Raw genomic sequence first — 12720 nt, forward strand, 5'->3', positions numbered from 1 at the left:
GTGTTATCACGCAAGGGAGTGCAGTGATGCCGACGCAGTCAGCGAAGTTCATGGCTAGACGTCACTGGGGCGCACCGTACATTTCACTATAATGGCTTTCACTGCTGTTGCAGCGAAACTTCCAGAAATTTGCAGCGTTTGGTGCATTACCCGGACTTCGCCTCGACATCCCGGTGACGATCAGGGAGGGGGGGTACGTCGCTACTGAAATTTTTGGTCAACCATTCTGTTCAATAGGACAGCTATCAAGGCGAGCTCAAAAATAGCCGCATTCGAGAATGCATGCTGTTACGGTCGCGTAATCTAGGTGCGTTTGACCAATCTGAATCTCGTTCCGGGCGCTGCGATAGGGAGAGATGTGGAAGGGCGGGGAACAGAACAGGGCGCTGTGAGATCAAACGATGTATGGGTTCTTGCGTGTGTGTCTTTTTCCAGACCCCCAACGTATACCTAGCGGACCGTAGCGCATCGAGGCAGCTTACGGGCACCGTCAGAACCCGAACCTTCCACCGAAACACTTTAATCCTTCAGAACCCTATCTAACCACGCACCCACATCCACCCTCCAGGAAGCTCCACCCACAACCCAATGATCCACCGGAAGTCCAAACAGAAGAGCAATGAAGAAACGACAGCGAAATCAATTTAAAAGACGCAGTGGGAATGCAATTGTAGTGGAAACTATATTTACAAAGAAAACTTCTCACGCAGATCTGTCGCATCACATTGTACGATCACCTGCGCATTTTTTACTCGGAAGTGGTCATCATCGTAAGAGCAATTTAGGCGAAGAGAAAGAGTATGCTAATAATGCGCGTTCATAAAAAACGATCCTGCTTTATTCATGAACGCTTTCATGTCCATTGAACTACTACACCACCGAGTCAGATAACACTAGTAATAAATGGCGAAAAAAATTGCTCCTGTACCTTGATAAAACACCTAGAAGCGCCCATGCTAGTAAAGCGGACCTGCTCTGCTTTGTAAAAATTTTTGTGAGCGGATGATATTTTATTTATTTGTATTTAAATTTATTTATTCACAGTACCTACTGCAGCCACACGAGGGCATTAACAAAGGGGGGGGGGGGGGTAATATAAACAACAAGTCATATATATATATTGTAACGGAAAAAGAGGAAGACGCCGTGCCGCAGCAGGAGAGGGACGAGGACAAAGCGCGGGCTCGTGTTCGAGAGAACGAGCGGCAGGAGGACGGTGGTCGGCAGTTGCAATACAATAAATACAATAAATTAGACAAATGATACAAGGTGCAGTTCTGCTGCCCAGTCCCTTATGCCGTCGTCCGTCATTTCAATTTAGCCGGCAGCATATAACCAGCTGGCTCTCCTACAGTGGCGCTTTCAGTAGAACAGAACTTGTTTAGGTTTGTAACCAATATCCGAGAGCGCCGGCTTGCAGATTTCTTCCATGAGCATTGGGGGGCCGCAACACAGCACCATAGCGTCCGAACTGGGCGCATAAAGGTGCGCTGCGATGATGTGGCGATTCAGTGGCCCTTGAATGAAGCCCGGCGACCATTGTAGTGAAGGTAATTCGCTCAACACGTAGCAGATCCTGCGCACAAAAATGACACAATTGTGCCTGATATACAATGCGGAAAAAAAATCACCTTAACGTGTTGTCAGCGTTTCTACTGCGCTATTATTTCCCCCCTGGCCTCAATGTCAGTTGCGTTTGGTTTGGTTTATGGGGTTTAACGTCCAATAGCGATTAAAGCCATGAGGGATGCCGTAGTGTAGCGCTCCTGAAATTTCAACCACCACGGAGAACTTCAGAATGGGTTCAGAAGGGGTAGGCGTTTAGATGATAGCCTGTTCGTGCTTACCCAATGCATAGAAATAGCTAAGGCGGAAAACAGACCTCTGTTTTAGCCTTTCTGGACATAATCGGTGCATACGATAACGTGAACAGGGAAGTCCTGTGGAGAATATTGAAAGATTTAGGTATCGGTCATGACGTACTCGATTTTCTACAGGAAATCTACCGAGATAATGAAGTTGAAATTACATGGGAAGGGAAAAAAAGTACCACAACTGGGGGGGTGCACAAAGGATTAAGGCAAGGTTGTCCTCTATCACCGCTACTGTTCATGCTTTACGTGATAAATATGGAAAGAAGGCTAGAAGAACGTAATCTAGGTTATAATCTGTCGTACAGATTAGGCGGAAATGTAGTTGAGCAGCGACTCCCGGGTTTAATGTATGCGGACAATATTGTACTGTGAGCAGATAGCCAGGAAGATTTACAAACTTTGGTTAATTGCTGTGGAGACGAAGGAGACGCTCTAGGATTCAGTTTTAGCGCAACTAAATCAGGTGTGATGGTTTTTAACGTTACAACTGACCAGGTGCTTACAATACAAGGCCACGAAATACCCAAAGTGGCCGCATACAAATACCTCGGGATATGGCTAAAAGAAGGGCAGATATACACGGAAAAGCACGAACAGGCTCTTAGGGCAAAAGGACGAAGAGACGCCGGGATAATGAAACATAGGGCATTATGGGGGTAAAACAAATATGAAGTACTAAGAGGTATTTGGAAAGGAATAATGGTGCCGGGACTTACTTTCGGCAATGCGGTTCTGTGCTTAAGGGCAGAAGTTCAGTCGAGATTAGACGTAAATCAGAGAGCGGTTGGAAGATTAGCCCTAGGTGCCCGCGGCAAAACCATAAACGAGGCAGTACAAGGTGATATGGGCTGGGCATCGTTCGATGCACGGGAAGCTAAGAGTAAAATAATATATGAAGAACGCCTGAGGAAATTGGACGATAACAGGCGGGCAGCTAAGGTATTTAAATATTTATACAGAAAGAGCGTTGACTCACAGTGGCGGAAAAGAACTAGAAAACGAACCAGTAAGTATGCAGGTCATGAGGACGGAGAAAGAAAGAGCATTAAACGACAGGTTAAAAACACGGAAGTTAAACATTGGATGAATTCAATGGAAAAGAAACATAGTGTAGAACTATATCGATGCTGGAAAAGGCAGATCAGGAAAGAATTTTTCTATGATAACTCAAGAGGCAGTGCCCTACTTTTTGAAGCTAGGTCAGGGTGTCTTAGAACGCGCAGCTACAAAAAGAAATTTAACGAAGAAGAATACACATGTGCAGTGTGTGGTAGATCTGTGGAAACAATTGAACACCTCATAATCAAATGTGACGGTATCCATCCGGATGTCGATGCAGGCGCAGTCACTCTTCCTGAGGCCCTAGGGTTTAAAGATAACAATGGTCATGTAAATAAATCTGCAGTGGAAGTCAGCAAAAAGCGATTGGAGGAATGGTGGCTGAAAAGCAGAGATGTGGCATAAGGTTAGAATTGTAGAAAACCGTAGGTAAAGATGGTGGCGATTCTTAATGAGAATTGCCAACAAAGTAAACAAAAAAAAAGAAGAAAAGCTGAGCATGGTGGCAATTGCCACCACCCCGTTTCAAAGGGGGCGCTCCCATCCATCCATCCATCCATCCGTCCGTCCGTCCGTCCGTCCGTCCGTCCATCCATCCATCCATCCATCCGTCCATCCATGCATCCATCCGTCCATCCGTCCATCCATCCATCCATGCATCCATCCATCCATCCATGCATCCATCCATCCATCCATGCATCCATCCGTCCATCCGTCCATCCATCCACCCACCCATCCATCCACCCACCCATCCATCCATCCATCCATCCATCCATCCATCCATCCATCCATCCATCCATCCATCCATCCATCCATCCATCCATCCATCCATCCATCCGTCCATCCATCCATCCATCCGTCCATCCGTCCATCCGTCCATCCGTCCATCCGTCCGTCCATCCATCCATCCATCCATCCACCTGGAGTTCTTTAACGTGCACTGCCATCGCACAGTACACGGGCCTCTAGAATTTCGTCTCAATCGAAATTCGAACGCCGCGACTGGGATCGAACCCGCGTCTTCCGGGTGAGCCGCCGAGCGCCAGAAGGACTGAGCCACCGCGGCGGGCTTCAGTGTCAGTTGATCAGAGCAAGTGGAGAAAACCACCGATAACACTGCTGCTGGTACCGGTTTTCTGACGAGAAATTTTTCCTTGCATTTTCTCTCCTTCCAGTGGCTGAAAAGTGGCTCTGTTTTCCCGAGCCTCACAACGGCGTTTTCTTCATTTCGTGCAAATTGTAGAGAGCACTTCTGTGAACATCCGAGGCAAGTTACACGATCCCTTCTACACAGACGCAAGATTCGCCTCACCTGCTTTTTTAACGGCTCCCCTATCGCGTCTTGATGACGTGACACTAGGCAGGTACAGGTGAGTAATAAAGCTATAAAGGGAGTCTGTCAATGCGGCATCCGGCCAAGAGGTGGATAGGTCCTGTACTTAATCCAACGACAGCTTTTATTCGCAATGAAAAGTAGGCTTCAGGGGCGGAGTGTCCGGAACTGTGCCAACCCGGCAAATAGCTCGGCCGCATGACGGTGCGCCTGGCCGCCGGGTGCTCTGCTTTCTCCACAGTAGCTTCAAGCCACTGCTGGAGCAACTGGCCCCATCTATGGAAGCTTCTTGTAAGTATAGGTGCCTATTAAATTCGTTCTAATAAAGAACACTTTTTTTTCTTGACTTTCAACGTTGAACGTCACTAGTTAATTTAGAAATATGCCTTAATGAAATTGACCGTACACTATGTGTTAAGAGGACATTAGTAACTCCTAGCGGGGATTATATACACCTGCGTAGCAGGAGAGGGAGTGTTTCGCGGCAGTTGCTGCCATCGCCACCTGTTATGTATGCGTTAGTGACACGGGTTTAATTATAACATGATTACAAATTACTGGCCGACTCGGGCGCGGATAGCATAGAGCAAGACTGAGCAATTGACGGCTGGGCGGTGGAGCCAAAGAGTGGTGCAGCCATGTTGATGGTGATGGCGACAGCTCAAGCCACGGTTGCACATCCAGTGACAGTCCCAAAATCTCAGCGGGGGTCGTCTTTGGCGCTGCGGTCGATGTGCAGTAACCGCTGTTGCGCATTCGCTAGGAGACGGCGTATCGGTCGGAATGCTTCCAGCTGGCTCAGAGGCAGATTGGGCTTCAGACAGCAGAGAGTCTTCAGGCAACTTTTAGGTGGTTTCTGGCGAGGACGCTATAGCTTTCTGTAGTGCAGGCTCTTCAATCAACGTCGGGGCGGCTTCTGGGCGGTGTCTGATTTCCTCATGGCTGTCACTGGCAGCCCCGCTGACGTAGAACGGGCTTGAAAGATTTCCCGGCTGATCCACATGCTGACGCCACCTACGTCCATCCAGGATGCGAACTTCGTACAAACGAGGCCCTGTGACCGATGAAATTACTCCGGGCAGCAACTTCATACTGCCTTCAGAGTTCCTTGCATACACCACATCGCCAGGACAAAACTGCCGCACTAGTGATCCCTCCATGAAGTAACGCTTGAAAGATGCGTCATCTTACGCACAATCAGGGTGCAACCTACCCACATCTGATCATAGGCGCCGCCTCATCAAAAAGTTCAGCAGGGATCTTCCTAGTTGTGCTAGAAAAAATGTGCTGACCAACAGGAAACGAGAAAGCTTTGTGGCCCAATCTCGCTCCGACCACTTCCGTAGCACTTGCTTGGTTTCTTGAACCGCTCATTCTATTGGTCCCCTCGAGGACGGGTGATACGGTGCCTCGATGATGTGCCGGATCTGATTCTTGATGGCAAAGTCTGCGAATTCTGCCGACGCGAATGCAGTTTGGTTGTCCGAGGCCAGGACTTCTGGAGCACCAAACCGGGCAAACATTGCCTGCAGCTCCTTGAGCACTGCTCTTGTGGACATCGATTCCATGAGCGATACTTCCAATAATTTGAAACGCGAATCGTAGGCCAACAAGAAACGTTACCCTTAAAGATGCCAGCAAAGTTTATGTGCAAGCGATTCCTAGGGAACTCCCATGGGTGCGCTGGTGTTTACTCGGAGCAGAACGAGCTTCTTGCCACACTTGGCACCCAGCCACCTTTCGCTGAATTTGACTGTCGATGCCAGGCCACCATTCCGTGCTGCGAGGGAGACCCTTCAGGCGCACCCCTCCAGGGTGTGTTCTATGCAGAATGCCGAGGGCTTGATCCTGCGCAGGCTTACTAATTACAAACGAAAGCCCCAAAGCACGCAGTCTCAGTAGACTAACAGCTCATTCTTCCTGCCACGAAAGTGCGGAAATCCTGCGGTACCTTCTTCGCCCGCCAGCCTTGCAAAATCCAACGATGGACCCTTGAGAGAATGGGGTCAGCCAGTGTCAAAGCTGCTTTCTTAGCTGAATCCAGTGGAACTTCTGGTGATGCTTCTCTAAGCAGGATATCTCCCCACTGGTGGCTCGCACTTCTCCACGACGGGAAGCGATAGAGGACTGAAAACTTCGGCGTGTAACATCTTGGACCCTTGCACGTATAACAGTTCGTAGTTGTACGCCGATAGTAGCAGGCTCCAGCGCAGCATTCGAGGTGATAACACAATATGCACAGGTTTGGCATGATGCGTAAGTCCCAGCAGAGGTTTCTGACCTGTCAAAAGTTGAAACTTCCGATCAAAAGCATGCTGTTGAAATTTCTTGACGGCAAATAGTAAGGCTAAAGCTTCGCGGTCTATCTACGCGTAGTTGCATTCTGCCCGGGACAACGTTCGAGATGCAAAGGCTACCGGTCTCCTGCAGTACTTACACCGTGCTTCTTGATATGGTACCAAAGGCACATAACTTCCTTGAATCTGAACACACTCTTGTCCGCATACAGGCGAAGTCCATCCTCTTTGATGCGTTGCAGCACCTTCTGGAGCCGTTCATCGTGCCTCGCGACTGCCTTCCCACCGATGAGAATATCGTCCAAAAAACACTGGGCTCCATCTAGGCCGCTCAAAGGTCCTTCAATGAAGCGCTGGTAAATACTCACGGCCACTACCACTCCAAATTGTAACTGTGTAATTGGGTCACCTTCAAAAGCTCCTCATTCGTGGTTGCGGTCAACAGCGTGGCGGTGTCTTCATCCATAGCCAGCTATTGATAGGCCTGTTCCAAATCAAGGCGAGAAAATACTCCAGACCCGGCTAGCCTTGATAGCAGCTGCTCTGGCGTGAGCAACGGGTAAGCCTCCCGCTTGACAACTGCGTTGAGGGTTTTCTTGTAATCTCCGCCAATTCTCATCTTCCCACTGTTCTTTAGAATTGGAAGAATGTGCGTAGCCCATCGGGAATGCTTGACTGGCACATAAATTCCTTGCACCACCAGCTTGTCGATGGCTCCGTCCACCTTCGGTAGAAGCGCAAATGGTACTTGGCGTGCCTTGTGAAACTTGGATGTGGCTTGGTCATCCACTTCGATCCGCAGTAGGAGCCCTTTGCTCCTGTTTAAATTATGCTTTAATATATCTCTAAAGCCATCCAGCAGAGCCGTCACCTATACCACCGACTCTTGCTGGCACTTCATCATTAGTCGGCGACTTCCCTTCAAAGACTTCGGACCACGGAGATTCCTCGAGCTGATGCAGCCCTTCCAAGGAAATTCCCAACAGCTTAAACCCGTCTCTCCCCGAGATGCAATTCGCAAAGCCCTTCGTAATGAGAAGAGGAGGCTTCGCTTCTCAATCACTGTACCGAACAATAACTTCCACCTTACCCACGATATCGAATGCTGCGTATATATACGAACCTTCAGAGTGCAAGGTCGAATTGAGCACACAATACCAGAGTCTATCTCCATGGATACGAGATTTCCGTTGATGCTGACGGTTGTAGTAAAATCAGATAATCCACTTGGGATCTGGTAATGCCCGTAGACTCCGGCGCGTGCCCCTTGTCTCCACTTGGCTTATGCTGATGGTTGTGGTAAAATAAGATAATCCGCTTGGGATCTGGTAAAAGCCGTAGACTCCGGCGCGTGCCCCTTGTCTCCACTTGGCTTATGCTGATGGCTGTGGTAAAACCAGATAATCCGCTTGGGATCTGGTAAAACCCGTAGACTCCGGCGCGTGCCCCTTGCCTCCACTTGGCTTGCTAGGACGGTCGCGGCTGCTGCCCATCCACCAAAACTCCTAAACCGTAGCTCCTAATCTGTTGCCAGAAAAATATATCGCGGAGTCTAGCTCGCATTTTCGCCAACGTCGCCACGCAAGGCAGAACGAAGGGCGTGAACAACGGCCGTGCCCTCACCTTGGGAAGCGGAACGGCGCTCCCTACAGCCCAAATAGCTAACACAGATGGCCTAATCCGACTGTATGGAATTGTAGAAAAGCGACACGTATAAATCGAATTTCCCTACTTCTAATGTTTTCGCATAAAATAGAAAAATCATGACTGCAGGGCAGCGCTCTTAACGTGCTCTTCAGTGCCTAAGGCAAGTTTCATGACCGACAAAAGAAGTTGTACAGGGTCTTTAGGGGCTCTTTCGGCTTATTTAGGACAAGAAGGCTCACATGATACAACGCGACTGGAACAGCGCAAAAACGGCCTCGCGTATCTGTCATAATGTGAATAGATCTGCGTGGTTAAATGGCCGAAATGAGAGGAGCGCGTATCCGGCATGACACCGCAAGTCTGACAACTGACGTGTCCTGTGCCCGGTGTCAACTAGCGCGAGAAACTCCACGGACACGCACAGAGTCTTCATATAACAGAGATGGCGTATTTAGGCTTCAGCGCTCTAGTTACCACGTCATGGCTCTTCAGCAAGCACCACCAAGGCCAAATATCTTCTTTAATTTCACTCAGCGCACCCGTCTTAGATTTCAAGAATCGAGAAGGGAACGAAGAGCCCACCTGAAACACGAGGAGTGCAGCCTGGCGTACTGGTCCAACTCGCGGCGCGCGATGATGTCCTGCTCGCTGTGGTTGACGTCAATCATGCGGAAACGAGTCTCGTCGCCGTCGTCAGCAAACACGTTGCGCAGCAGCTGCAGCATGGGCGTGACGCCGCTTCCGGCAGCGATCAGGCCCAGCTTTGTAACGGAAGGCAGGCGCTCCCCGTCGGCGGTGACGAAGGTGCCGTGGCCTACGTACACGAATTTTCGCCGGGGACCGCGTACCTGTAGTGGAGAACAGTAGCATGCAGCCGGTTAGCAGGAATTTCGGGCTTGCCATATCACCGAGTTGGTTACCAACAAACGCTCAACATGACAACGCAAAAAATATTTGCATGGCTGGAATAACTTCTACTTTACGCGAAAGCTAATCTGGTTGGTTTGGTTTATGGGGTTTAACGTCCCAAAGCGACTGAGGCTATGAGAGACGCCGTAGTGAAGGGCTCCGGAAATTTCGACCACCTGGGGTTCTTTAACGTGCACTGACATCGCACAGTACACGGGCCTCTAGAATTTCTCCTCCAAAGAAATTCCAGCCGCCGCGGCCGGGATCGAACCCGCGTCTTTCGGGTCAGCAGCCGAGCACCATAACCGCTGGGCCACCGCGGCGGCCGAAAGCTAATCTATGTGACGTTTTCTTTACGTTGACTGGTGCGCGTCAGATATAAAAATTATTAAAGTAGAATGCTTATCTTAGCACACGGTGTGTGTGCATAGCCGAGGTAAGTTAGTGCAAAACACTATTTTTCAGTCAGTCCTATTTTTTGTTCTGTATGTTACTTACAGAGACGAATCTGTAATGCCGCAACTGTAAATGCACAACCAGGTTGTGCTGGCCTCATCAAGCAGTTTGATAGGCCTCCAAAGATAATTTCATACATCCTACTACACAATCTAGAAAAAAGTTATGTGTGCGTGTTGGAGAGAGATATGATAGAGATGATGTGGGATGTGTCTGCGAAAGTGGCCTTTATTTTTTTCAAGCTTCCTACTCACCACTGCATTTCGTCGCTAGAACCAATTTGCGCAGGGGTCTCACAAATTGGAAAGACGAGCTTAAGTTCAGGAGACCATAAGCTGTTGAGGGTTCTATCACTTCTTGCTGCACGTGCATAGCCAGCGCCCATCTATAAACTTTTTGGCTGATGCCAGAAATCACAATAGTCCAAGATGTTGTGATCCCGTAGCATAAAAACCTCAATGAGAACACGACTTGCGGCGAATAAATGACTGCGAAGTTTTAACGTGATCACAACATCTTGGACTATTGTGATTTCTGGCATTAGCCAAAATTTTATAGATGGGCGCTGGCTATGCACGTGCAGCAAGAAGTGATAGAACCCTCAACAGCTTATGGTCTCCTGAACTTAATCTCGTCTTTCCGTTTGGTGAGACCCCTACGCAAATTGGTCCGAGCGACGGAATGCAGTGGTGAGTAGGAAGCTTGAAAGGAATAAAGGCCACTTTCGCAGACATCTCCCGCATCATCTCTCTCACATCTCTCTCCAAAACGCTCACATTACTTTTTTCTTGATTGTGTAGTATGATGTATGAAATTATCTTTGGAGGCCTGGAAAAACTGCTTGAGGAAGCAAGCACAACCTTGCAGGAGGGTTTTTTAAAGCTTTCAAGCAGTTCGCTACGGAAGACAGAAAGTGACAGTAAAAAGCAGCTGCTGGTTTTCTCAACGCCCCTTGTGCTTCACCCCAGTAGCACAGATATGCAAACGGCATTAGCACAACCGTCGTGCAACTCAAAGAACAGATGCGCGAAGATTTCTGTCAGTCACTTCTTCAGTACATTCTTCAGAGTGACACATTCTTCAGAGTAGCACATTCTTCAGATTAAAGGAATCTATGCCTTCTACTTGTGTAAGTGTCGGTAGTGTATCCGTCTGCGCTCAGTGTTGCAGGAATCCACAGGCAAGTTTTATTTTTATTTTTTTGCTTTTAGGAGCAATAACTGTGAGTGCTGTAAGTGGCACATGAAAACAAAGTCCAATCAAGCTATAAACGTTTCCTTTTGGGACAAACCTTGAAATAAATACCTGCCTGAACTTTGTCTCCAGGCTGAAGGGTGTCCAGGAACTGTGACATGAGGCCTCCCTTGGGATACTCCGGACTCACGCCTTCCTTGTAAATCTTTACGATGATTTCAAAACTACCGAGCTTCTCGCAGCGGCTCACTGGAGTGTAGGGCCGCTCCAGCATGCTCTCACCGGCCTTGATACGCACAATAATGTGCTCGCCGACACGCACACCAAGCTTCTGCGACGCCCATACCAGAGAAGGCATTGAGAAACCAAGAGTTATGTGGGTATAGAGATCATCATCATCAACAGCCTAGCTAAGTTCACTGCAGGACAAATGCCTTCCCGACATCCTTCTAATCCACCCTCTTTTGTGGCGGTCGTGGCCACCTTATCCCCGTAGATTTCCTTATTTCATCGGCCCACCTCACACTCTGACGCCCATCGCTACGCTTGCCCTCTTTTTGCAATCCACTGTTATCTTCAAGAGCCATCGGCTATTTTGCCTTGGAATTGCATGTCCTGCCCTCACCCATTTCTTCTTGATTTCGAATGGAATTTCATTGCCTGTTGTTGGTTCACTGACCCATATTTCTCTCCATTTGCCTCTCAACATTACACCTATCAGATTCCTTTATGTAGTTTCCTGGCAAATGTAGTTTAATCCTTTTCGTTAACTTACACGTTTGTGCCCCACATAGGTGGTTATACTATATTCTGCTATTTACTTTGTGCTGAAGGCATACTGTTAACGTGTTCTGAATTTCCTGAGAGCGCATTCACACACTTCACTCCAGCACATAGTTTTTTTTTATAAAGTTAAACATATTTCCCAACCACCTCCGCTACTGGATATATACAGGCACAGGGCGTAGGTCCTAAAAGAAAATTCAGAGGCCAGAGGTTGCACACTATAAAAATTATTGCTCCTTGCTTGACCGTGCCTCATTTTCGCCATTCTCCTGCTTTCGTCGGCCTCAAGTACGTTTGCATGTCCAGTTGTCTCGCGTCCTAAACTTCCTTTTTGTGGCGTTGTTCAATCCACTGGCACCTATACGCTGCTAGTTATTGCTCTTGTGTGCTTGTTGGCGTCACTTTCATGTGGGAAAATGTATGAATTTTAAATTTCGCCTCAATAAACCACCCTACGGCATGTCCGGAGCCAGTTGCACAGAATGCTCGAGGGGATATGGAAGGAGATGTTGCTCAGTGACGCGCAAGGAGGTCAGACGATTGTATGTGAGACAGCCAGGTTATCGTTGCGTAGCGGATATTGCGAAATTACTGTACCATTCATGTGAATATGTAAAATCACGCTGTAAAAGGAATGGCATCCGAGAGTCTTTAGCAATCCGGCACTCACCTGCCGGGGGTGCTGCAGGGCGAAGCGGAGCAGCATCACGTTGCGGTTGAGAGACTCTCGGCGCTTGAGGGCAACGGTGTACGCGCATGCCGGGTCGGCGAGCAGCACGTCCGGGGCGCGCATTCTGCGCATCTTGCGAGCCACGATGACTGCCGCCAAGACGCCTACCGTGACGGCGACAAAGGCTGCCAGAAGGGGAGGCCGCCGTATATTGAGCCCCGACATGGACATCGTCGCTGGTGGTGGTTGGTTTGTTTCAAGGAGCAAATGATGCATACCCACAATGGACCATGATGTCCTCGCCTTCTTCTTCTTCTTCTTCTTCTTCTTCTCCATATGAAAATGGCACATACCCACGCGGGGGGATTGGCCAAGGTACGGTGGTGAATGCCGAGCTAAAAACCTTTGAGCGAAGCCCTCCGAACCCTGCTTGAAGGCTACAGTGTACGAGTATTATCAGTCAAGAAAAAGTTATTTGTTGCCATTTTTCTCTCT

The 12720-nt window shown here is 48.7% G+C and overlaps 1 protein-coding gene across 1 annotated transcript; it reads right to left on the reverse strand.

The window, feature by feature from the left end:
* Nucleotides 1-1314: 1314 nt before the first annotated feature.
* LOC149359354 (NADH-cytochrome b5 reductase 3-like) lies at nt 1315-12485 on the reverse strand. The gene is made up of 4 exons (XM_089569032.1): nt 12226-12485; nt 10885-11100; nt 8793-9058; nt 1315-1576 (listed from the first exon to the last, which is right to left on the reverse strand). The coding sequence occupies exons 1-4, from the start codon at nt 12454-12456 to the stop codon at nt 1363-1365; spliced, it is 927 nt and encodes a 308-aa protein (XP_089425158.1). The 5' UTR covers nt 12457-12485; the 3' UTR covers nt 1315-1362.
* Nucleotides 12486-12720: the final 235 nt, after the last annotated feature.

The sequence above is a fragment of the Amblyomma mixtum genome, chromosome 2 (assembly GCF_055824585.1).
Source record: "Amblyomma mixtum isolate Tamu chromosome 2, ASM5582458v1, whole genome shotgun sequence".
Classification (NCBI taxonomy): Eukaryota; Metazoa; Arthropoda; class Arachnida; order Ixodida; family Ixodidae; genus Amblyomma; species Amblyomma mixtum.

Coding starts and splice junctions, on each gene's coding strand:
- LOC149359354 (XM_089569032.1), bottom strand. CDS start 12,456: ATGTCCATGTCGGGGCTCAATATACGGCGGCCTCCCCTTCTGGCAGCC. Junction 11,101..12,225: donor CCCTGCAGCACCCCCGGCAG/GTGAGTGCCGGA, acceptor TGGGCGTCGCAG/AAGCTTGGTGTGCGTGTCGG. Junction 9,059..10,884: donor AGCCTGGAGACAAAGTTCAG/GCAGGTATTTAT, acceptor TCTCCACTACAG/GTACGCGGTCCCCGGCGAAA.